The 25,171-nt window shown below is 39.2% G+C and overlaps 1 protein-coding gene across 23 annotated transcripts in view; it reads right to left on the bottom strand.

The window, feature by feature from the left end:
• Window positions 1-24,361, bottom strand: part of LOC133993434 (abl interactor 2-like) — a 31,203-nt gene extending 6,842 nt beyond the window's left edge. For 7 of the 23 annotated variants that reach the window (XM_062432396.1, XM_062432393.1, XM_062432394.1 and 4 more), the window contains exons 1-5: window positions 24,245-24,361; window positions 10,688-10,855; window positions 7,312-7,488; window positions 5,056-5,159; window positions 664-816 (exon numbers count right to left, since the gene is read on the bottom strand). In XM_062432396.1, the coding sequence (XP_062288380.1) occupies window positions 664-816; window positions 5,056-5,159; window positions 7,312-7,488; window positions 10,688-10,855; window positions 24,245-24,361 (719 nt within the window). Of the gene's footprint in view, window positions 1-663; window positions 817-2,472; window positions 2,479-4,491; window positions 4,495-5,055; window positions 5,160-6,650; window positions 6,669-7,311; window positions 7,489-7,523; window positions 7,527-10,681; window positions 10,856-24,244 lie in introns of all 23 variants that reach the window. The other 16 variants (XM_062432399.1, XM_062432401.1, XM_062432405.1 and 13 more) reach the window with 8 other exon arrangements.
• Window positions 24,362-25,171: the final 810 nt, after the last annotated feature.

The raw sequence follows: 25,171 nt of genomic DNA, 5'->3' as shown, positions 1-25,171 counted from the left end.
AGCAACCAAATGTAAATGTGCTTGTTGAGCATTACTGTAACATAAAACCACAGAAGAAACACTGCACAGCAGCACATTTCAGACACTGAGAAACCAAAGCAGAGGGAAGTATGATGAAGCCAAGTTGAAATGAAACCAGATTAAGGTGATCACCGAAGAGCAAAATGTAACAGCAAGTTGCACTGATGTCTGTGATGTCACTAAAGATTTTCTTTCTTGACCAAAATCATTGGCTGCCCAAACAATCCAAAGAGATTTTGAGTTTTGAGTACAGGTTAAAATTCATAGTAAGAGTGAAACCTTAAACATTAAACTATTTTCACTGTAGCAGAAATTCATGAATGAGACCGATCAGAAGAAAATACCAAGATGGAAGCATGAAGTAAAATATGCTGCTAAAAGAAGGATGAGTTGAGAGAGAAAGAGTGTGTCTGAAAACAATCATTCATCAGCTTAATATTCAACAAATCTGTCACTCTAGTCTGAGACGAAACCTGTTGCACTTAAGATGTGTTTGACATATAGATGTGTTTTTGTAAATATACTTCTAAAAGGCAGATATCTTTAAAAATATTCAACATTCATTGTGTATAAATCCTTGGGAGCAGAGGATAGAGCTGCAGTCCTGCTCTGGCAGCCATGTTTGCACGTTGACCCTGCTACCTGTATGTTCGGGGTCGATGGTTGAGAGTGGCGGTGCGGACCGGACTGGGAAGCTGCCCGACAGTCATATTGTTTCTGGTCGGACTGGAGACATAATCATTGGGCACCACTGGGGGGCGCACAGGCTCCAGTGTCCTGTAGGGGGAGTTCTTCCTGTACATGCAAAATGTAAGAGGTAAGGGTGGAAACAGAGTTACTATGGTAAGTTTTTTTCTTTCTTATTTTTTTTTTTAAAACAATGTTTTTTGGCAAATTTTTAGCCTTCATTGGATAGTGCACAGTGAAGAGGCAGACAGGAAGTCTTACATAGAAACCATCTGACTACAGTTTGTCTCACGCTGTTGATTCATATATAAACAGGAGAACGGAGCTTTGGTGTGCAACTTTGGTTTTATTTATTTTATTCTACACTACTTTTGAGCCAGTACAACATAATCTTGTTCTGATGTGCACTGTATAGTGTATAATCTGAGTCTATCTACCTACCTACCTACCTACCTACCTACCTACCTACCTATCTATCTATCTATCTATCTATCTATCTATCTATCTATCTATCTATCTATCTATCTATCTATCTATCTATCTATCTATCTATCTATCTATCTATCTATCTACCTACCTACCTACCTACCTACCTACCTACCTACCTACCTACCTACCTACCTACCTACCTACCTACCTATCTATCTATCTATCTATCTATCTATCTATCTATCTATCTATCTATCTATCTATCACACCACCGCCACACATTTCTGATAAAACAAAGAAAAGTGTTGCTTATAGTAGTAAGTAGTGCTGTAAAAATAAAGATTGAGTGATTTGATTGATAAGATTGATTAAAATACTGTGATACTGAAATAGTAGATTCCAAACTTTCATGAACTAAAATAAAATAAAAAGCCGTCAAATCCACATCAAGTGAAGTTCAGTTGCATGTTAGCTTGTGTTTAACCACCATGTTGTCAGACTGCTGTACTGTGCTTGTCAATTATCCTTTGAGACATTACGTTTTTCATCAGGTTTACTGCTGACCAAGCTGGCCAATATAGGAGCTGTGAGATGCTAACAGGAGCAAGAGGGCACTGTCTCACTTGCTGTGAAAGAATGAATGTTAAGTGCCATGAAAATAGTTATAATTAAATCAAAAGTGACATTATATTTCAGCAGTAGCAAGGCACATAAATATACAGCATCATGTCTGATACACATTATCATACATTATGTCTGCATTAGGTATGTAGGTTTGTCTCATTGCTGTATGAAAAGGAGAGAAATCTGTTAAGGTCATGTTTAAAGGTCAGGTATTTCCTTCAACATCACAACACTGTACAGAATAAGAACATTCAAGTATCATCAAAGAATAAAAGCACCAAAACCAGACTGAAGACAAACAGGACCTAGACGGATACATTCAGGGTGAGAATTTCCCTCAAAATCAACACAAATAGGTATTATAGTTATTGCAGTAACACTGAAATATACTTGAACGTAAACACACACACAAGACATGTCTTAAATCTCATTTCAGCGGTATAATACACACTATGTGCCTCATACACTCAATGAAGGAATACTGACTGTGAATATTACGTGTGAGTGTAAATTTGGGGCATTATTGCTAATATTGTCGACATTGTGGGCATGTGTGTGTGTGTCATGACAGAAGGACATGGCCTGCTGATTGCAGCATGATGCTAACTCACTGCTGTGTGTTTGTTCCTTGTCCCTGCGTGCACATATGTGTGTGAGTGTGGTGACAGAGGGACAGGAGGAACGGCTTGTTCACCACAGCTTTGTTTCAACCTAGTGCTGAGCTGCTTCTGATCAACTCAAACACCATCTCATCTTATTCTACATACTTGTGTCATTTTTATTTCTTTATTCCACTGATGTTTATCTCCAGGTTGTTCGATATTTTAACACTTTCAGCAACTCTGCTACCTATTTCACACTGTACCCAGGCAGATGGCTCATCAGCAGGTTACATACAGGCTGAACAAACAATGCTGCCAATAGGGGGCTGCAGTCAACCAATAGAAGTCTGATTACCTGTCTACACACACACACACACACACACACACACACACACACACACACACACACACACACACACACACACACACACACACACACACACACACACACACACACACACACACACACACACACACACACACACACACACACAGTTTTATAATAACACATTACACAGTAAGGGTCCTTTAAGATAATGGAATTGTTTGACATTTTGGGAAATATGCTTCATTTGCTTTTTGTGATGAGAGTTAGATGAGAAGATTGAGACCATGCTCATTTCTGTACATTAAACATGAAGCTACTGACAGCAGCCAATTAGCTTAACTTAGCATTAAAAAACAAGAGAAAATGACCTGGCTGTGTCCAAAGGTAACAAAATCCACCTAGCAGCATCTCTAAAGTTCCATGATTGACACACTATATTTCTCATTTGTACAAAAGTGTTTTAAAGAAGTTGTGGTTTTACAGGCGGTTATGTGCAGGACTATTTCTTGGTTGGGAGCGATCCTGGACTCTAGTTATCCTCATGAGGTTGCCAGGCAGCCAGCTAAGACTCCAGGAAGTCACTGGTCCAGGCCAAGAAATAGTCCATTACATAACTCCCATAAAAGCACAGCGTGTCATTTTTACATTTTGGTTTTTGTACAGATTTAACAAACAAAATATATGATGTCAACTGGCGAGCTTTACTGGTGCTGGTAGGTGGAATATTCCTTAAAAATAACAAAAACATAACCTTTGACCTCACAGCGTTTGGATGCTGTAATACTACAGAGAGAGTGAAGAAGAGAGGATGAACTAAGACAGGAGCTGGAGGAGAGTATCAGAAGAAAGAGATGCAGAAAGAAAGAGATGGACACAAAGAAAGTGGAAAGTTCAAATGAGATGAGGGGAAGGAATGAAGAAAGAATGAAAATGTGACAGAGAGAGAGGGAGTGAAATGGAGATGATAAGGAGAGAGAGGGAAGGAGAGATACAGCTGGGTGACCTAGATGTTTGAGGAGAGAGAACACAACAAGCTTTCACAACGCATGACGTTATTCCTCTGAGCACTGTGTTTCTGTGTGTGTGTGTGTGTGTGTGTGTGTGTGATGTCATTCCGTCTGCCGGGTCAAATCTGTAATAAGCTTGCTGCAGGATGCTCCGTCCTTCCACTGCAGCATGTTCACACACATCTGTGCGTGTGAAGGTGGATTTGTCAGCCCAACCCTCCCTTTACATTCACAAATTCAGGACCAAAATATTAATATCATGAGATAGACTGAGCCAAACATTCACTAATATAAATCCATGAAAACACACGAAACATGGATAAAAGGTTTATTACAGTTAGATCCCAACTGATACTGGATTTTTGGGGCCGATGCTGATATTAATATTAGGGAGCAAAAACATTCTGATATTGATATACTGGCTGATAATCTTATATATACACAGAATATACTCATAAAATGCATATTTTTTGCAGTGTGGTTATCAAACACTTGTGAAAAAGAAGGCTGTGATATTTTAAAGTTTATATATAAACTTTATTTTATAAAAAGTCATTAGTGCACTGAAACTAAAGTAAGTTAACTTCACTGGGAATTTAATTATTATAAATTCCTATAAATAATAAAACACAACAACAACAACCAAACACATGTACTTATACAGGGTGTCCACAAAGGCTCTTTACAATTTAAAAGTTCATTACAAAAGTAATTGATGAGATATGTTCATCAGATTTGTTCTATGTACTCTGGTTATCAAAGTTTTTAATCACATTGCATTTGGGACATCAACGACCTGAAGCAAAACATCACTGATGCCATTGCCTCCATTGATGAGGCTATGCTAAAGCTAACATGGCAAGAAATCCAGTACCGTCTTGATGTGCTTCGTGCAACTAATGGAGCCCATATAGAGATGCATTAAATGATTACATTTCCACAAATGTGTCTATTCATTTGCTTTTGTATTACATTTGTTAAATTGTAAAGAGACTTTATGGACACCCTGTATGTTAAACTTGAATCAAGAAAAAGGATCAATATACATAAAATGTTGCCTATATAACTATCTAACTATAGTTATATAACTATAACTAATATCGCACATATTGGATAACATATATGCTGATATCGATATAGCTGTGAAAGGCCAATATTGGCTCTAGTTACAGTGAATGTTTGAGACATTGGGTGTGTGTGATTGTTATTGAGTGTTTGTGTGTGTGTCTGTCTGTGTGTGTGAGTGTTATTGAGTGTGTGTGTGTGTGTGTGTGTGTGTGTGTGTGTGTGTGTGTGTGTGTGTGTGTGTGTGTGTGTGTGTGTGTGTGTGTGTGTGTGTGTTGGGCTGGGTACGTACCCTAAGGTGCCCTTTCCTGCCCTTGGAGGGCTGGGTGGTTTCTGGGTGGGGGGATTGGACCTGGACAGGCCCCCACCTAGTTTCATGTTCTGCTGGCCATTCACCTGTGGAGACACACCATCTACTTCTTTATCTGATTCATGTTATTTCTCACATATCAGTGTTGGTATTAGCATGAACAATGCAAAACATACAGACTGTATCACCGGCCTGACGCTTGCAGGTGTGTTTAGCGTACATATGGCCTGATTTACTAAGATCCCAAATAGTGGGTACTAAATTGCGTGCACAGTGCAATAGATTGTGTGTTTCGTTTGCGTGTGTTTTGCAGGTGATCTACTAAGAATAACTGTGTAAATGAAAACAGGTGCAACAGGTGCAGACAGCAGTATTTAAATGAGGGTTTTGTGTCTTAATGGAGAGTTTAGACGAGCAGAAAGCTGCAAGAACAAAATGAAATGTGATCAGGTTCTAGTGGAAGAGGTTAACTAATATATTGAGTTATAACAAAAACTAATATTACCAGAAAAACCCACATAGAGAGTATTTGTGACGAAGTCAATGCTGTTAGTAAAACCACAAATATTCCACTTAAAAATTATTAACACAGGTGGAAAAACTCCGTCCTGTGTGTATTCTGTCATTGTGTCTCCGTCTCCTCGTCTCCATAGTAACAGCAGGTTAATATCTGTCCTTCAAAGGTATTATTTATAGACGCAGTTAGCGTCAGAAATAATACCTTCAGGTTTGGTAAATCACAATGTGTGTGCTAAATAACATATTTACATTTTCTCCTCCCTGTATTTTGCACACTGGGGTTGAAACGTCTCATATTACATTCATTATGGTAAACTACTAAATGGACAGCGCGTACTATCTTGCAGAGTTGAAAGACGCAAACCTCAGTGCGCTGCGTTAGAAGAACGCGGGTGATGTCATGTTTGCACATGTTTTTACACACGCAAACCTTTAGTAAATCAGGCCCATAGGGTATTATTTACTAAAGGTTTGTATGTGTACAAACGTGTGCAAACTTGACATCACGCACAAAAAACTGAGGCTTGCGTATTTCAAATGTGCAAGATAATACGGGCTGTCTATTTAGTACGTTTGCCATAATGAATATGTAATATGAGACGTTTCAACCACTGTGTACAAAATACAGGGAGGAGAAAATGTAAATATGTTAATTGAGCACACACACATTTTTGCTTAACTCAATATGTTTGTTAACCTCTAATCCCATGGGATCACATTTCATTTCATGCTTGCAGCTTTCTGCTCATCCAAACTCTCCATTAAGACACAAAACCCTCATTTAAATACTGCTGTCTGCACCTGTTGTCATTTACACAGTTATTCTTAGTAGATCACCTGCAAAACACACACTAAACAAATGTGCAATCTGTTGCACTGCACACGCAATTTAGAACCTTTATTTGGGATCTTAGTAGATCAGGCCCTTACTCAGTCACTTCCTCTTGTTGTCAGTACACTACACCAGTACACAGCTTTAGAATAATACATTTCCTGCCTTAGTTACAGATATCACATGTCCTCTCCATGTATTGCGTGTAGGTGTGTTGCATCCTTACCTTAAACCTCAACAACCACTACACTCGTCAATGATAGCAACAGGAGAAAGAAGAAAGGAGAAGAGTTGTCTAGAGGTTAGAGTCAGTGCTGCAGCATCATGCATCATCAGCCATTAGAGACACATAGCAGAAATAACACCAGAGAGACAGATTAGATTAGATTAGAGGCTTTGCTGTTCTAGCAGTGAAAATAGGAAAAAATATCAAGTTGCACTCCATAAATCAGAATCTGGAGAACACAGTGACTAAATAATTGAAACTAAATATATGTCCTACACATGAGGATTTACACTACTGCAAGTCCACACCTGGCATGTTTAGTGAGACACACACTAGTAATGCACACACACACACACACAGACACACACTCTGTTTTGATGGCTGAATTTCAGTTTTCTCATGTGCTGTCAGAGCCACACCTAGAAACATTTGTTCTGCTGGTGTAATAATGGTTACAGATGACTGCTGTCCCAAGTGTTTGATGCTTTTTTTCTATCTATCTGGTATTAGCTGTCTGCATCTTAACTCTATATACTGACTATATTTAATCCTACTATGTCTCTATATGCAACTGTTCAGTGACACTAAAGTTTTTTTTTACTACATTGTTAACATCTCTAAATGTTCATCATGATCACATTATCGTCATCTCTATTCACACCTTGACTCCATGTCCAATGTCATCAAGCACACTGTAGTCTATGGGCTTCCTGATGTAGCGCACTGGCCTCTCTGGATTGGCAGGAGCGACAATTTTATGTGAGCGGGACGTGTTCTTATTGGTAGTCAAGATACCAATCTCCCGCCTTGCCACCTTCTCCTTGTGAATGTCAACAGTCTGAAAAGAGAGATAAGAGCAGTGAGTATAATAACTGTCTTATATGGTAAATGGACTGTACTTATATAACACTTTTCTAGTCTTTTTGATCACTCAAAGCACTTTTACACTACATGTCACATTCACACACATTCATACACTGATGACAGAAAATACCACACAGGGTGCCAACCTGCTCATCAGGAGGAAACTAAACATTCACACACATTCATACACAGCCATCGGGAGCAATTCGGGGTTAAGTATCTTGCCCAAAGATACATTGATAGGTGGCCTGTAGGAGCCAGGAATGGAACCGCCAATCTTCCGATTGGTGGACGACCCACTCTACCTCCTGAACCACAGTCACACAAATATGCTTCAATTCCCACATAAGATGACTGATTTATCAGACCTGATATTACATCATTGTCACATCCACTGTCACACCATGGTCAGAAACAAGGTCAGGTGAAGATGTACAGCAGCAAGTAAAGAAGACAGTAAACCTGAACCACAGTTCTGAGTCACACAGCTCAGTTCTTTCTGTCAATTATGATAAAAGATTGTTGTGTTATTAAGTTATCATCTGGTCTTTCTGTGATTGATAACAAAAAACAAGCTGCAACTATTGCATTAATTGGTTCATCTATTGCTTCTTATATAGATTAATTAATAGTGTTGTCTGTCACAACCTATTGAGTTTATTCTATAGGGAGAAGTGCATGAGTGAATAAGGGAGTGATTTCACAGCCGTGGCCCTATAATGTATGTCATTGATGGGGTTGGGGTATAGCTCTACTGTCACAACTGCAGATTCAATGTACAGAATCCTCAGGAGTTTGGATCAGTGTTGAACCATGTTTGAATACCCAAGTATGTGAGTCCAAACTTGGCATATTTAGTATTTAGAATGTGTGATGTCTCTATTGTATAGTCTGACCAACAGTCCAAAAACCTAAAATGTATGCAAAATGCCTACACTTAAATATTCTTTTTTTATCCAAAGCACTTACAATGTTTCTGCTGCTCACTCACCCATTCTCACACACACTCACACACTCTCTCTCACACACTCTCTCTCTCTCTCTCTCTCTCTCACTCACACACACACACACACACACACACACACACACACACACACACACACACACACACACACACACACACACACACACACACACACACACACACACACACACACACACACACACACACACACACACACACACACACACACACACACGGTAATAACACAGAGTGCTGGAACAATCACTGGGAGCAATTTGGGGTTCAGTATCTTGCATCTTGAAGACACACCATATATATTGTTTTTTTAATGCATTTTAACATTTTAATATGGATGAAAACCTGTCTTCAAGTCTGGAGCAGCAGTGTTAATATACAAAACCACTTTCTTGTTTTACATCATGAATGATTAACTGGAGGTTGTGACAACACAGCTTCTGGTCTATATGTGTGAAGTCATTGAGTACATTTATGTATATCATAGAGATGCATGGTGCATTTGTTTAAACCGTGTCCTCTTCTTGTTACAGTTCTACTTTGCTGGCTGATTAGCATATCATGAAATGCAAACTGGATCTTCTCAGTGTGATTCTATGTGAGAGGGAGCCTCACTTCTCCAAACACACGCCTACATAACAGATGTGACTGTGTGTCACAGAACAGAAAGTGGTAATTATGACGTGCAATCACAGGGCTGGCGTGACATAAGGGAGTGAAAAGCATCTCATTATTTCTGTATGCAGAGTATTCTGATTACACTGATTATTTAGAGGCATGAGAACACAGCTTGCTGGACAGTGAATGGACAATCTGTACCACTGAAAACTATGATTTTATCCCTTTATGTCCACGGTTACTTGGGATGGTTGTGGATTTCAGTGTTCAATGAATGAAATCATTCTTTTCCTGCAGTCTCTTTTAAGCTGAACTATAACTCAAACTCTGAAATGATGAATCTCAACACAGAGTTCATTGAATAACTCATCAGATGGCTTTATATGCATGATATGAGTTTGTCTAGGAACATGGTAATGTTGGACACAGCTGCAGTGTGAGATGTGTGGGTGAGGAGCGTTGTTTAAGCCCTAGCAATGCAATGCTTCAACTATGTGTGATCACACCTACCATCATAGAGCCTTGTCCTCTCAGACTGTGCAGTTAAATGCACTGAAGTTGTCGCCTTTCTTTAGTAACCTAATATCTTGGATACCATGTTAACAATGAGGTGATGCTGGACTAAGAGAAATCCGAGATGAGGAATCAGATTTTGATAGCCATGAAGGATATTACTGTCCATCCTGGTTTTGATTCACCTCACATGTTAATCGTCATCATCACATTAATGGTGCTGCTCACTGACTCACTCACTCTAAACCACTGTTACAGATTGCTGTTACAATGGACCTGTGTAAACAGTATGAGTTGGTATGACAGGAGTCTTACTGCTGCTGCCATATTGCTGTGACTTTCCTTCAATGTCTCATCACTCTGCAGCTTCAGAGAAGTGCTGCTCATGTTTCTGCATAGTGTCCTTTACTTCTGCATATTTATGTATTTATATGTGGCAAGTTTCTCAGTTTTCAACTGAACTCAGAGATAATGAAGCTATGGAGTGTTTTGTGTTTGTTATGCACTTTATTATAATGTGCTGTATGTTTTGTGCACTACAACTCTGCTTAGTTATCTTCTCCATTACCAATATTTTTTAAAACATCATTTTTAAGAGCTAAATCCTCCTGAGATGAATTCTGGGCTGCTGCACTCAGCATTATGCAGTTCAAAGAGCAGTCACCATAAATGAGCCTGCATGCATACATGATTACATACTGTGTGCTTTCACCCATGTGCTCTCTCAATATGAATAACGGAGTTACACCCTATCTATATTTCTATGCATCTAATGCATCTATGCTTCATTATGTGTCCACATTTTAACAACAGATTTTTGGTTTAAAAGAAAGTTTTCATTAATGTCAGAGCACATTTCATTATATCAGTGTGCCTGTAACCCCTGGCTCAAGGCTATGTGGTCAGGTGAAAGTGTTTCTCACACATCTACAAAATGCTGCAAGCTTGAATACAATTTACTGTTAAAGAAGATGCTTACTAACAGATATTCAGTATTGAGTCTAGAATCTGTAGAATGTTCTCAGCTGTACAATGCTCAAGTGAATATAATAAGCACACCAACCTGTGAGATGTGGTTAACTGAGCTCTCCATTCGTCGGAGTTGTGAGGCCTGGATGTCCAGCATCTGCAGGACATTGTTGGCGAGCGTGTTGATGAGGTAGGCAACGCTGGCAAGAGATTGGGTGGTGTAGCTCTTCGTCTCCTCCAGGGCTTGCCCCTTATCTGCAGACTGCCAGGAGAGAATTCACACAGATTCAGGATAAGGGCCATACGATGCCACAATTTCACACACACACACACACACACACACACACACACACACACACACACACACACACACACACACACACACACACACACACACACACACACACACACACACACACACACACACACACACACACACACACACACACACACACACACACACACACACAGTAGTGCAGAACACATAATCCTTACAGGGGATGAGACGAGGTAAACATATTCACTATGGTTGAGTGAAAACAAATGTTGATGGAACACAAAAGGCAGAGCTCGACTGTGCATGGTGCAGAAACTACTCTCTCCTCCAGCACACCCCCACCATACACACACACACACACACTTCAATTTTACAAAAATGTTGTTGTGTTGGAAATACACGTTGAATTAATTCTTCTCATGCATGGAGAAGACTGGATGATGCTTCCAAATGAATACAGTATACCAAGAATAAAATCTTGAATTGTGAGATTCCTAAAAATACCTCCTCCTAACAATATCATAATATTATAAACCCAACATTACATTTTTCTCACAACACAGGAAGAAAAAACAACAAAGAGTAACATTGATACAAAGCACCTGAACGCAGGTACAATCATTGAGCCTATGATGAAATGTGGTTCCTCATAGTTCCACCGTCCAATCAACATCAAGCTAGCCAGTTTCTTGTAGATTCAGTTCAGTAGCTGCATTTCCTAATACCGTGTGACTCATAATGTCATATGGTTTTGCTTTATATGGTTTGTCCAAGTGGTGTTGCCATACAAGCTGTCAAAGATGGCAAACCCACTCAACCAATTATATTTAGAGATATAATGGTGACTGAGTACGCCCACTTTTGAGTGGGCAGATGAAAGTTTAACGAACAGGACAGTGATAGTAGTTATGTGTTTGGGGATAACAGTCACACACACCTTTGGTTTCTGTGCACACTCAGAGCATGGTGTTCTCAATTATTCCACCTTAGTAAGTTAATGGATGTGACAATGTAAAGCTAATGGACAAAGATACAGAGCAGTAATGAATAGAAATCCCAGAAAACACAAACAAAACAGACACACTTTACATTACACACACACACACACACACACACACACACACACACACACACACACACACACACACACACACACACACACACACATACACACACACACACACACACACACACACACACACACACACACACACACCACACACACAGCATATTCTTGTGATTTGTACTGGAATGTCACATTCAGCATTTTACCAAGAGAGACACACTGTGTGTGTGTGTGTGTGTGTGTGTGTGTGTGTGTGTGTGTGTGTGTGTGTGCGTGTGTGTGTGTGTGTGTGTGTGTGTGTGTGTGTGTGTGTGAGCGAGAGAGAGAGAGAGGGAGAGAGAGTAGATTTATTTATGTGTTTGCACATGTATACAGTATTTGCACATAATACAGGAAGACCAGTAAGGGAGACACACTATGCAAATGTGTGTGTGTGTGTGTGTGTGTGTGTGTGTGTGTGTGTGTGTGTGTGTGTGTGTGTGTGTCTACTGAAGCATGATATAGGTCAGTGCAAACTCATTCATGCCTGAGGTTGACAAGAAACACTCTGACACCCATGTGTGTCTCTCTCATCCATTCACCACTGCAGGCACATACGCACATACGTGCACACACACACAGACACATAAATGAAATGCACATTCAACCAATACACACTTACATAAAAATGTAACAGACAACACAAACACAGGCTTGGTTTCACACTCACAGCTAAAACAATCAGTGCTATAAAATCTCTCTCTGTCTAAAGACAATTCTGATTGGCCAACTGCTGACATAGTGTCAGCAGCTTCAAAACGAAGGCCACATTGTCTCCAGGTGAGAGTCAGACAGGATGGGACAGACAACAGAACCATGTTATCCACAGCGCTGTACAGGAGCAGGTGTTTGGAAGTGAATATCTTCTCTCATCTTTGTTAAGTTATGCTGTGCATGCTTGTTGGTGTTGTGGACCCATGACAGCCCTGGTCCTGTGACCCCACCATGACCTGCTGCCCCTACTAATGATTCTTTCTGTTTGATAAATGCTTTTAACCTGCTGATGACTTTTCTTTAGCTACTCATTGAGTACTGACCTGCTTGATATAACTAAAAATAACTTAGATCTTTATGACCAATTTTATATATGTGCATAAGGTGACTTAAAAAATACATCATTATCTTAATATTACTAAGCTTTGATATTGATTCATTATTTATTTAGTATGTAGTTTTGGATTTTCCGCTCATGGATTATATATTATGGATGAATAGAAATCTCAATCATTCTTCAATCTTTGACTTCTTAGTATACTCAAAATGTTAATGTAAACACTTTTACATCAGTTGGCTTGTGGGTGTAAATCCTTTACCTTCATCTTACAGAGCTAATTATAAAAATGATCTCATTCTAAACACATCTAGACTGATGAAGCTCCCATCAGTTGAGTGCTGCATATCATCTGACTGCTGTGTCATGCTCTCACCCACAATGTGTAGGTACAATCTGCAGAAACTGCCTCTCTGTTACACACACGCGCACACACACACACACACAGGTACAGAAACACAACTCCTCCCTTCTGATTTCCTCTGTTCTGTCTCGTTTGTTATTAATTCTTCTCTCTTTGTTCCTCACAGTCTCTCTTTCCCTTTCATCTCCCACTCTTTATCACATCATCTTAGTATCTCCTCTTTCTCTCTCCATCTTCCCCATCAGCCATCTGATGTCCTGTTAGTGTTGACCCAGTTGGAGGGCTGCCTCCTCTGGCCTGAGGACAACACACATGCGCGTGTCTGCACGCACGCACGCACACACACACACACACACACACACACACACACACACACACACACACACACACACACACACACACACACACACACACACACACACACACACACACACACACACACACACACACACACACACACCATAAGCACATTACTGCTGTTGCTAAATGTATGTTCATGTACATGAATCAGATCAGATGCAGATTTAACCCTATGCACGCTCTGATTCCTCTGAACTCTTTTTTATTGTAAAAGACTTGGGTCTACTCGTCGTGTTCTAAATGTTGTTTTTTTTATTATAATGTCTGTAAGAACATCCAGCATCAACATGGAATAAACTCACAACTGCCTAAAGGTGTAATGACAATTCTGCTGTCAAATCTTAACATGTCACCATTCTTACAAATAATCATAAACAAAGAAAGAGGGAAAGAAAAGAGATGAATAACATTTAAATTTAATACATTCTCTGATGATGATACAACTGTGTAGGCTGTAGTCATACCAAATGCATTAGTTTGATTCTGCCATAAATGCTACGCTGAATAACAGCACAAACCCATCTGTTGAACCAGTCATAAACTGTTATAAGCTGAAGTCAACCAAAATGATGAAGTAACACACAAACCACTGTCAAACCACTGGTAATCTATCACAATCACAGTGTACATGTAACACAGAGTCTGCACACAAAGTGTTCCAGCTGTATTTTACACATAATGAAAGTCATAGACCTCAGCCGAGCCTCTCTCTGGGCTGGCTACAGTTTGTCTATCACCCTCAGGTTGGAGGTGACAATGCCACTATGTACCTCTCACCTGGACAAAACAGGCAAAACTGTGAGAATCGTGTTCTTTGATTTCTCCAGTGCCTGTAACACAAGCTCCAGAGGATGCAGGCAGATGCATTGTTAGCCTCCTGACAGAGGTGTATTACAGACAGATGTGGCTACACAGGTTTTTTGTCTGGGCAGATGGTTAGTAAAAACAGGAGCACTGCAGGGTCCTCTCATCTTTCCTCTTCACCCTCTAACACCTCTGACAGTACACTTAGACAGAGGAGGGACTCAGTTCAAAGTGCTGGCTGATTTACACGCCTACAAGAAGCTCTGTCATCTGAGAGCCACTGCTGCATTCATCAACTAGTAAACTGGTGAAATATTAACCCAAATAACAACGTTTTTAAAGGTATGATTGAGTTTGTATACATACATTCTTATATCATACACTGAAGTAAAACCAGATCTGAATTCTGAGCCACTCATCTAAAACACAAATGCACACACACACTGGCATACACACAGAGGTTTGTTTGTACCTTCTCTTAGCAATAAAGGCAGCCACCAACGGCCAACAGCCTTCTTTTCCCTTACAAGGTAAGGTCCCTCTCTTCATTGTGTGTGTGTGTGTGTGTGTGTGTGTGTGGAGGGGGGGGGCTACAGGAGGTGTTTAATCTTCTAATACAGCTAACTTTAGAAGAGAAATGAAGTGTTTAAATAGTGTTGATATTTTGTCTGAAAGCAGAAAACGTTTCAGTGATTTCAAACAGTGGTAACTGTCTCTGCATCAGGGAGCAAGACGGTCTTTCTTGAGTCACCATTATACAACAATGTTCAACAGTCAAATCTTTGGAATAGGAAGGAACACACAGCCTGTGTGAGCTGCACATCATCCAGAGATCAATGACCTGCCTATTTTTTTCATGTGATGCTCAAAGCTCTCTGCAAGAATAGATCATGGAAATGTTGAAATCATACTAACAACATTACAGTTTTCACCATAGTCTCAATTTCTAATTCTGTATGTGTAATATGTCACAACTATGAAAATATAAAGCGTCACCACTGCAGGTCAGCCTGGGCAGTGAAGCCAGGACAGGAAGCTTCTCTGGCAGGAAAACTCCTGTGTGGAGAGTCAAATGAAGGCATCCAGTAGCCCCTATTAAGTCAGGTCATACAATGTGGTACCTGCTTCCAGACATTTGGTATCGTTATTTTGTTGGTGTCAGATGTCCTGTTTGTTTTCACCCTACTGTAGCTCGTGTTGAAAATGCATCATGGATGAGGAACAGCTGATTCATTTAGTTAAAATGAAGAGTTTGGCACGTATATAACTGAGTATATATTAGTATATAGTGATCTTTATCCAGTATATAACTGAGTATATAGTGATCTTTATCCAGTATATAACTGAGTATATAACTGAGTATATAGTGATCTTTATCCAGTATATAACTGAGTATATAGTGATCTTTATCCAGTATATAACTGAGTATATAGTGATCTTTATCCAGTATATAACTGAGTATATAGTGATCTTTATCCAGTATATAACTGAGTATATAGTGATCTTTATCCAGTATATAACTGAGTATATAGTAACCTTTATCCAGTATATAACTGAGTATATAGTGATCTTTATCCAGTATATAACTGAGTATATAGTGAAATTAGCCACACATTTGGTCTGGAGTAGTGATGTCTCCTCTGTGCTTCCCAACCACAGTCTGGAGGCTGAAGCAAGAATAGTTGAGAGAACAGTGTATTACACAACCAGATAAAACATAAGCCATACAGGTGGAGTACAAACCTACTGAGGTCAGGTTACATCTCAACTGGTGCCAGTGAGTAAGAGCTGGCACAGAAAGAGATGGCATGTTGGTGGTGTGGGTACACAGAGCAGAAGCTAGAATCAGACAATGTTTATAAATGACTTAAATGAGTAATCGATTATCAAAATGTTTGGAAATGAACATGGTTGATTAATTACTGAATTGTTTCTGGTTCCTGGTGAAAGGTTTTCTGCGAAACGGAAATTTCCTCAGGAAACGAGTCAGGCTGAGTGAAAGTGCTTTTAACAAAACGGCTCACTGCACTGATTTAACACATCAACTGTTTGAGTTTTGCCAAGAAAGAAGAATAGGTGAAATATAAAGACTCTTTCTCTGGTTCTGCTGCATCCATTTTGATCTTTATGTTAAAAGACTTTCCTACAATGTTATAGAAAAGCAGTGTTTAATGGTTGAAGTACTCTTTTTAAAAAAGGGAGTTTTGCTGTGAAATCATGTAAGCTTGCACATATTTCCTGCTGTGGTCTGAAACTGCCAAGCTTCTGATCACAAACCCATCTTTCCAAACGCTCAGCCTGTTTCGCCCCCGCAGGAGCTGTTCCTGGCAACAGCGCTGAAGGTGGAGGCTGATACTCCTTCAACTGGAAAATCAATCCAATCCAACACACACACATGCACGCACACACACATTAGACCATGGCTTCTTTAGGGATATTACATTGACTTACATTCATTTCCTGGAGACTTATTTTAAGCTTAACCATTACCAGAACTTGCCTAACCTAATCTTAACCTAACCTCAACCACTGACTCAAAAATCTACTTTTTTGGAGACACAACTTTTGTCCCCAGTTGAACAAGCTGTCCCCAATTAACTGGTCTGTCATTTGTCCCCAAAAGTAGCCTGAGAGACCACTGACACACACACACGACCAGCATCCACGTTGCGCCTCTGCAGTGGTACCATGTGTTTTCAATGAGCAGCAGGAGGTCGAGTTACATTACGACTACCTCAGCTAACAGCTAACCGGTACCAGCTGTGGAGGATCCAGAGGGAACCAGGAAAGACGTGACTGTGGGGGGGCACGGAGATCGACACATGCTCAGTAGAGTCCAGCCCAGGGCTTTCACTGAAGAAAAGGCAAAGATTTAAATCTCAAATTGGGATTTATGAAAAATAAATGTTGATTAATGGATGTAGAGTTTTCCTGCTTCAGTTCCCTCAGTTTCACATCAGTGGCAGTGTACCAGCTGTTATAATGTTAGGAGACATCCACTATTTTGTTCAAAACCAGACCTACATAAATGATCAATAATCAAACAATTTTTTAAAAGTCTATTTAATAATATAAGTGTATATCTGAAGGTTGTTGTTCATACCCAATATCACAAATCACTGTTCAGATAAGGCAGTGTTTCTCCTACCTGCCTTGGCAGGGCGGTATGCTCCCGTAACGGGACTCCCCACCCCCCTGAAAGATAGGATGACACAATAGCATTTATATCGTTATGGTTTGATGTTGTGTACAAATACATAACTTGTTTGTTCAGTAGAGCTGTGCCAGTGTTTGCATCTCACTCTCATTGTGACCCCACCCCCACCCCCACCCCCACTCTCTCACAACTCCTCCTGCAGTAGGAGGGAGACAAAGCAGCAGTCCAGGTAGAGAATGAGGCTGTTGGGTCCAGCAACAACTACAACAAGCTCAGATAACAGAGAATAAAACATCAAAATGAATATCAACAGCAACATGTGTTATTAAGCTCAAGCTGTGAGTTGACATGTAGCTGGGTGGCGTTGGGTTTTTTCTTTTTCTCGATTGATTATAAATGGTAAATGGACTGTACTTATATAGCACTTATCTTCTTATCACTTATGGCCTGATTTACTAAGATCCCAAATAGTGGGTACTAAATTGCGTGCACGGTGCAATAGATTGCGCGTTTCGTTTGCGTGTGTTTTGCAGGTGATCTACTATGGGGCGATGGGGGGTTGGGGAGAAGGGGGTAACAGTAACGTAACCACTGTAGTTGTCAGCAGCTCAAGTACTTTATGTGGCTCACTGTCACACACACACACGCACGCACGCAGATTCTCACAATGAGCTGCAATGAAACGAGTACACAGAAATGAGGTAAATAAATAAACAGTCTCCACTGCAGTTTACTGTCATTAATGGTCACACTGAGATGTAACAAGACAACTGAGGAAAATGACAGAAAATAATAATACAAACAGCTCAATAATACTCTGAACTAAATGGTAGAGACTGTTGAATGTTCTTCAGCTACTAAATCTAAGTGTTGATGTTATCGTTTTCTCTCATTTTCTATGCAAATCTTTCTTGATCAGTCATTTTCAAAATCCATCGCTTACTTCTTGAGGAAGCAGTCTGATTGGATGCAAAACAGCCAATCAGAATTGCTTCCTCCCAGTCTGTGATTGGGTGGTTTTGTGGTACATTTATATAGGCTGTGCCAACTGGAGTGAGCGTTCAGGCGGAGTTAAGAGCGGACGAGCAGAGACGCTGTGAGCAAGTGCGTGGGAGCTGCCTGTCATCACACAGAGCAGAGATTGAGCGAGTGTGTAGGCAGAGCGGACAGGACAAATGTTTTGTTTGCTCAAATTCAGATTTTCTCTTCAAAATATAAAAGTGTGTGCTTGCGAGAGTCCCACTGTACGCTTCCTAATGTGGCACAAAAATAACACGGTAAGAATTGACCAGGTTGAGTTCACAACAATGAACTACACTCGTTATGTAACTGTTAATGCAATATAAAACTTTGTGAATAATGTCACAGACGCACTTTTAATCACAATGTTAAAATGGTTGAGGCTTAGTGGTTGATGACTGGAGATGGACGAGGATATCGACCATCAGCCCAAACTAGCACACAATAGACCAAAATAACAAAGAGCAACAGCTAAGTCTGTGGCTCCTGTGTTGTGTTGCGTACTGCTATCAAGCTCAGTGTGAGAGTCTGCTCTGACTGTGACAGAACAACAGATTTAACTAACAGTATTCCTTCAAATGATTGCAGAATTAGGGAATGACAGATACATACATATATATATATATATATATACATTATATATTAGGGCTGTCAAAGTTGACGTGATGGTAACGCATTAACACAAATTCATTTTAACTGCGTTATTTTTTTGATGCGCGCACGTTGTGTTTGACCCTTGTCCCGGCCTGTAGTTTGTAAATAAGGAAGTGATGCAGCAGTAATGTTTTTGATAACAAGCAGAAATGGATAAAGAAAAAGGTACAGAGAGCCCTCCTCCTGCTCGCTTGTGTTAGTATTACTAAGCAATGTTACATTCAGGTCAATATGCTCATTTTTTGTTTCATGTTGGGTTTGAGTTTGTCATGTTTTGCTTTCAGCAGATTTTTGGATCATGCAGTATTTCATTGTTCTGGATTGTTTAAACAATAATAAACATACATTTGCATAAAGCAAGCATATGTGTCCACTCCCATGTTAATAAGAGTATTAAACACTTGAAACATATCCCTTTAAAGTACATTTAGAACAAATAAAAAATGTGTGTGTATATATATATATATATATATATATATATATATATATGTGTGTGTGTGTGTTGTAGAAGACAAACAAAAAATCACTTGAATTACATTATTTTAAAGTACAGTCTTCTGCATGTATGTGAATAATGAAATGAAAGTGTCATCTGCTGACCATTATCATGGCTAAATGTCTTCAGTAAAGTAGAGAGCATCTGTGTGTTCTGCAGTAAGAGGGAACACGTTATGAACATTATGTCTTCATCAGACTGTAAAACTGCTACTGCCATGCTGTGTGTAGGGAGTGCAGTGCACTGCTTTGTCAACATAAATCTATCATATATCTATATTCTAACATAATATAAAAATAATGGCAAAAAACCCTCATCACATGTAGTGTATAGTAATTATTCATTATATTCAAAAAGGATTCCTTCATTAGTTTCAAATCTAATGAGGACATGTTCATTTTCTATATTTTCTGTTCATCTAATTAAAAATATGAGCACCATTATAATGTAAAGCAGCTGTCCTGGGTTAAATAAATCCAGACAGTATCTAATAGTGATGTGGCCACTTGACTCAACGGGGGGCCACACAGGGTCAAGTAGGGTTTAACATGGGCGAACCCTCAATCCAAATATTTAGCCCATAAAAAGGATCAACAGCATGAACAGATTATGTAACAGCTCACATCATCTGGCAGCAGAGAGAAAGTAGGCCATCCACTGGGTACTGACATAGCCCAGTTAGCCTGGTTTGGACCAACAGTCTAATGAAGTAGAAAAGAGGTTTTTACCAGGATACAGTGTGTTATTGCTCATTAAGGCAAAAAAGAGTGTTATGTGTCATTTCAACAAAAGAACAGGAAGACAAGAGGGGTGAAAGGACACAAGGAAGGGAAGACAGGAAAAGGAAAAACAAAGACAACTGGACAAAAGAGAGAGAGAAAAGAAGGGAAGAAAGCAGAAAGAGAAATTGAAGAAACTAGAGAAAATAAAGATAACATTGAAACAGAAATGAAGAAGGAATAAAGTGACTGTTGTATTAACCGCCATGCGAACTAAAGATACTTGGGCTGAACAATTATATATATTTTAATATTGAAAGTCTGTGAAGTTAACATAGAAGAGCAGGTCAGTCAACTGTTACATTAGATTCATCTGTCGGATATCAAAACGCTGTCAGCAGTGATTAACCAGCAGTTTGTTATTATTACCATGATGGTCACATATGCAGCTGTTATCAATACATGTAATGCTATATTTGAATGTAATCATTGTACTTCAATATTTAAGTAATCATAAATATCATATCTCAATACAGGTGAGCTTTAATGTAGAAACAAAATAGGTTTGATTGTTATCATTTTATCTGGTTTAAAACTATGTAGACCACAATTACAGGCTTGCAATATGATTCATAAATAAAATAAATAATACAATTAAAAATAACACAATTTAAAAAATCACAATCACATATTAAATTGGTCAGAGGAATAGAATAATTTCTTAAAATTAGAAAACTGTCAAACTTAAAACTGTAGTAGGAAATGGAATTATTTTCAAAATTGGAAGCATATGAGCAGAGAAAACAGAGAAAAGTAGATCCCTCTGAGGCCTGAGAATGAAAATGAGCATGCAAGAAAAAGTGCGGCCCTCTCATTCATTTGAATGGAGGCAGTGTGTTTACGCATGCTGCTCTGAAAAACACTGCAGTGTCTTCCAGTAAGCAATGCTTTGGCCAATCACGTTGGCTGATCAAGCGCACAGTCCTGGTGGATTACTTTGTAACGTGAATGCCCTATTCGACTTTTACCCCACGATCATCACAAAGCAATATAAAAAGGCTGCGGTGATAACTTTTCATAGTTCTAACATCCTGTATTACAGAACCCCTTTTCTTTAGCTTCTGATGGACATTTAAATCTGTAACTCCAACTCCACTTCCTGTTTCATTGTCTATTCAGTACCTTAAACGACACGCCCCCACCAACACGGGCCCTGTACTGTTTTAACTCAAAGTGGTTGTCAGTTTTCACCTGACTACTTAATGGTGGAAATACTACAACAACCAGAATGCATAGAGCGTGATGCTGTCCAAGGCTGCTGATGGTGTGTTTGTGGAGCACAGGAGGTGAGTTTGTGTTCCAGCTAGCAAAGACCAACATGTTAGAATTGAGCAGCATTATATCTCATGATATCACACCAGTGTACACGCATCAGAAACACAAACAGATTCTTGCACACAAGCCAGAATGCTGCCAGAGCACATGAGTGGAGTCTCCATATCAGCTTGGTATGGAAACTATCATAGACAAAGTGTTGGAAACACTATAACAAACCTTCCTTTTAATGCTGTAGACGACAAGGAAGCTGGACTTAAATGTGCTTAAACTGAACACAGCTGCATAAGTTAAGGGCAACATAAACTTGCTGTTGTGCTGTTCTGTATTCAGAGTCCTATATAATATTTTTGTGGGAAAACAAAGTAAGGTTTAACAACCAGGTACTGGTCCATGCTGCAAAGCCACTCCAGCAGCAGCACCTGTCTTTCAGCTGCGGCTGCTATGTCACTTCCTCCTCCATAATGTATATGATCCCACAGTTCATCATCATATTGTAATTTTTTTTTTTTAAGATTCAGCTTTTCTTCTCTGTCGACACACTGTGGATTTTGTCCTCCATCACTTCCATTGAAATCACATTTGTAGGAGATCTTTTAATAGTCAGTATGAACAGGAGGTATGATTACAGAGAGGAAAAACCTCTTTCACTGTTCATATGAACACCTGACTGCTGCTTTAAGACAGAGCCTATTCTTTAAAGGCTCTACAAGCCTCCTATCTTGTTAATCAACAGCGAGAGAGAGAGAGAGAGAGAGAGAGAGAGAGAGAGAGAGAGAGAGAGAGAGAGAGAGAGAGAGAGAGAGAGAGAGAGAGAGAGAGAGAGAGAGAGCTTCAGAAATGTGACAAATATGAAAAGAAATATCTTTGCTGCAGTTGTCTCTGGCACTGAACAGGTGTGTGTTCAGAGCCAACTGAGGAAAACCAGCTGTCCATAACCGTCTGTCTGCTCACATGGAATATTCTATCAATTTATAGTTATTTATCAAGTAAAACACTTTTCAAGCTTTTCAAATGTGAGGATTTCTGGTTTTCTCTGTTCAACATTGTAAATAAAGTACCTTAACCAGTATCCTTAAAAAAAACTGTTGCTCGGACAAAGAAAGAAAAAACAAAACAAAACTTGAGGACTTCACTTTGGGTTCTGAGATCTTGTTATGGACCTCTTTTGCTATCTTCTTACATTTTACAGACTAAATAATTGAACCGTTAATCTAAGAAAATATGAAAATAATCACTGTATGCTGCCCTCAACAAAACTGCTTCATTTTAGAAAATGGATCAGGCTAAACCTGAATTTCAGGTCCGGATGGAGCCCCTGAATTGGGACACAGCTACAGCTCCAATGACCCTGCTGACCTCTGGTGACCCAGCTGAGAGGTGATGATAATTGATGCTCCTTACTCTGTCCACTGCAGAGCCTGGAGGAACCCACACTAACCAATCATGTGCTGTTTTATTTCATTCATGCCACTGTCATGAATATGTTGATAAAGTGACAAATTATTAAAACCATCATTGTCAAGGTATATATGTAAAAGTAGTGATAATGTGTTGTGGGTCACTTCACACAGCCCTGTATGAAAGCCAGTTTAGACCTTTAAGTAGCATAAATCACACAGCGACATTATATATAGGAAGGAAGTAAAAAAAATAATAATAGAGAAATAGTGAAAGGGGAGAAATCATCTGAATAAATTCAATGAAATTGAGATTTTAAGGAATCATAATAACCATGCCTTGATTATAAAAAAAAGCATCGTTTTTTGTGCTTGAGCTCCTATATCATAATCATACAAACCATCCTTTACTTTGCACTAATCAATAAAACAGTGTCACGGCAGACTCCCATAAAAACATCTTTTTCTGTGTGTCAGTAAATGTCACACAGCTGATAGATGATGCTTGAAGACATTGTATGAATAAACATTAATCGCTCTTTAATTCAGCACGTATTTAATAAAGCAATTAAAAACTCAGGTAGTCAAATGTCAACTTTTAAAACTAGTTAATGACGTTAATTTAATTCTATATGACATTGCCACAGCTCTGACTAAAACACAGTGCATTACAGTTATAAAAGTTACATTTAAGAACAATATATGCGTTTGGTGGAATATTTGTATGCCGCATAGACTTTTAGCCCGTTGCATTTCGGCCATGAGATAAATGTGTTTTTCTATTGAAGTCATACCATAGCTAACAGCAACCTAACGGAGCTTGGTACAGTAATACCATCAGTCTCCTTGCTAACAGCACACCGATATGTCATTTCACTTTCACCCGGGGGATTAAATACGAGTATGTACCTGGACATAGTTGCTTTCGCAGTACTCCGCTACTCTTTCCAGGTTGGTAAAACTGTCAAGTAGAGCTCTGCGTCCTGCAGGAATTTCCTCCTCCAGCAGCATTTGTAACTCCGCCATCTTTACATGGTTTTACTATTAAAACGAGGGCTGCTCGTCGCGCGGACTGACTGTGTCCTGCTGTCTTCAGGAGCTGTGGGAAAAATCCAAACTGTGACGCGCTGAACGAAAAAAAAAAAAAAGAAACTGGAAAAAGAGAATTTTCTCCCATGCTCGAGTGACTCAGAGCTTCTGAGATGTGATTTTTAGCGGAAGAATTCAAAGGATTTTCAAATTATGATTTCCATTTTTAGTAACAATACAAATTATTAAACTGTGTACCATTCAAAGCAGGCAACTGTCTAGGGTCCCGTGATCCTCAGGGTCAGCTCTGGTTCATGGTAGGTCAGTTTGGGAATTTGATTAATTGTGTATTTTTACAGGAACATTTTCCTGAGTTAAGACAGCTATTAATTAAAATTATTTTGTGCTAACATGGTGATACTTCCTGAATAAAATCATGTTCACTCAAAATTGATTTCAGTTAGATGTTTGAACTTTACTGTGCAGAATGATGTATGTGTACTTTGTTCTCACATTCATCAGCTGAAGGAGCACAGTTTCTCTATACAACCCTAGACACTGAAATGTCTAGGGTGGCATAGACACTGAAATGTTGTTGTTGTTAAAATGTAAAACATTTAAATTATATGCATATTCCTCCCCCGTTTTTCAATGAGAGATGAATATCTTTATTAAAATATGAATATGTTCTTTAAATGATAACATTTAAAGATGTGATAACACCAAATCACACAAATAAAACCAACCATATCAGATGCACATTATTATATACAGATGGGGGACAAATTAAAGGAAAAACCTCAGTAA

The sequence above is a fragment of the Scomber scombrus genome, chromosome 13 (assembly GCF_963691925.1).
Source record: "Scomber scombrus chromosome 13, fScoSco1.1, whole genome shotgun sequence".
Classification (NCBI taxonomy): domain Eukaryota; kingdom Metazoa; phylum Chordata; class Actinopteri; order Scombriformes; family Scombridae; genus Scomber; species Scomber scombrus.
This window is presented reverse-complemented; position numbering and strand designations above follow the sequence as displayed.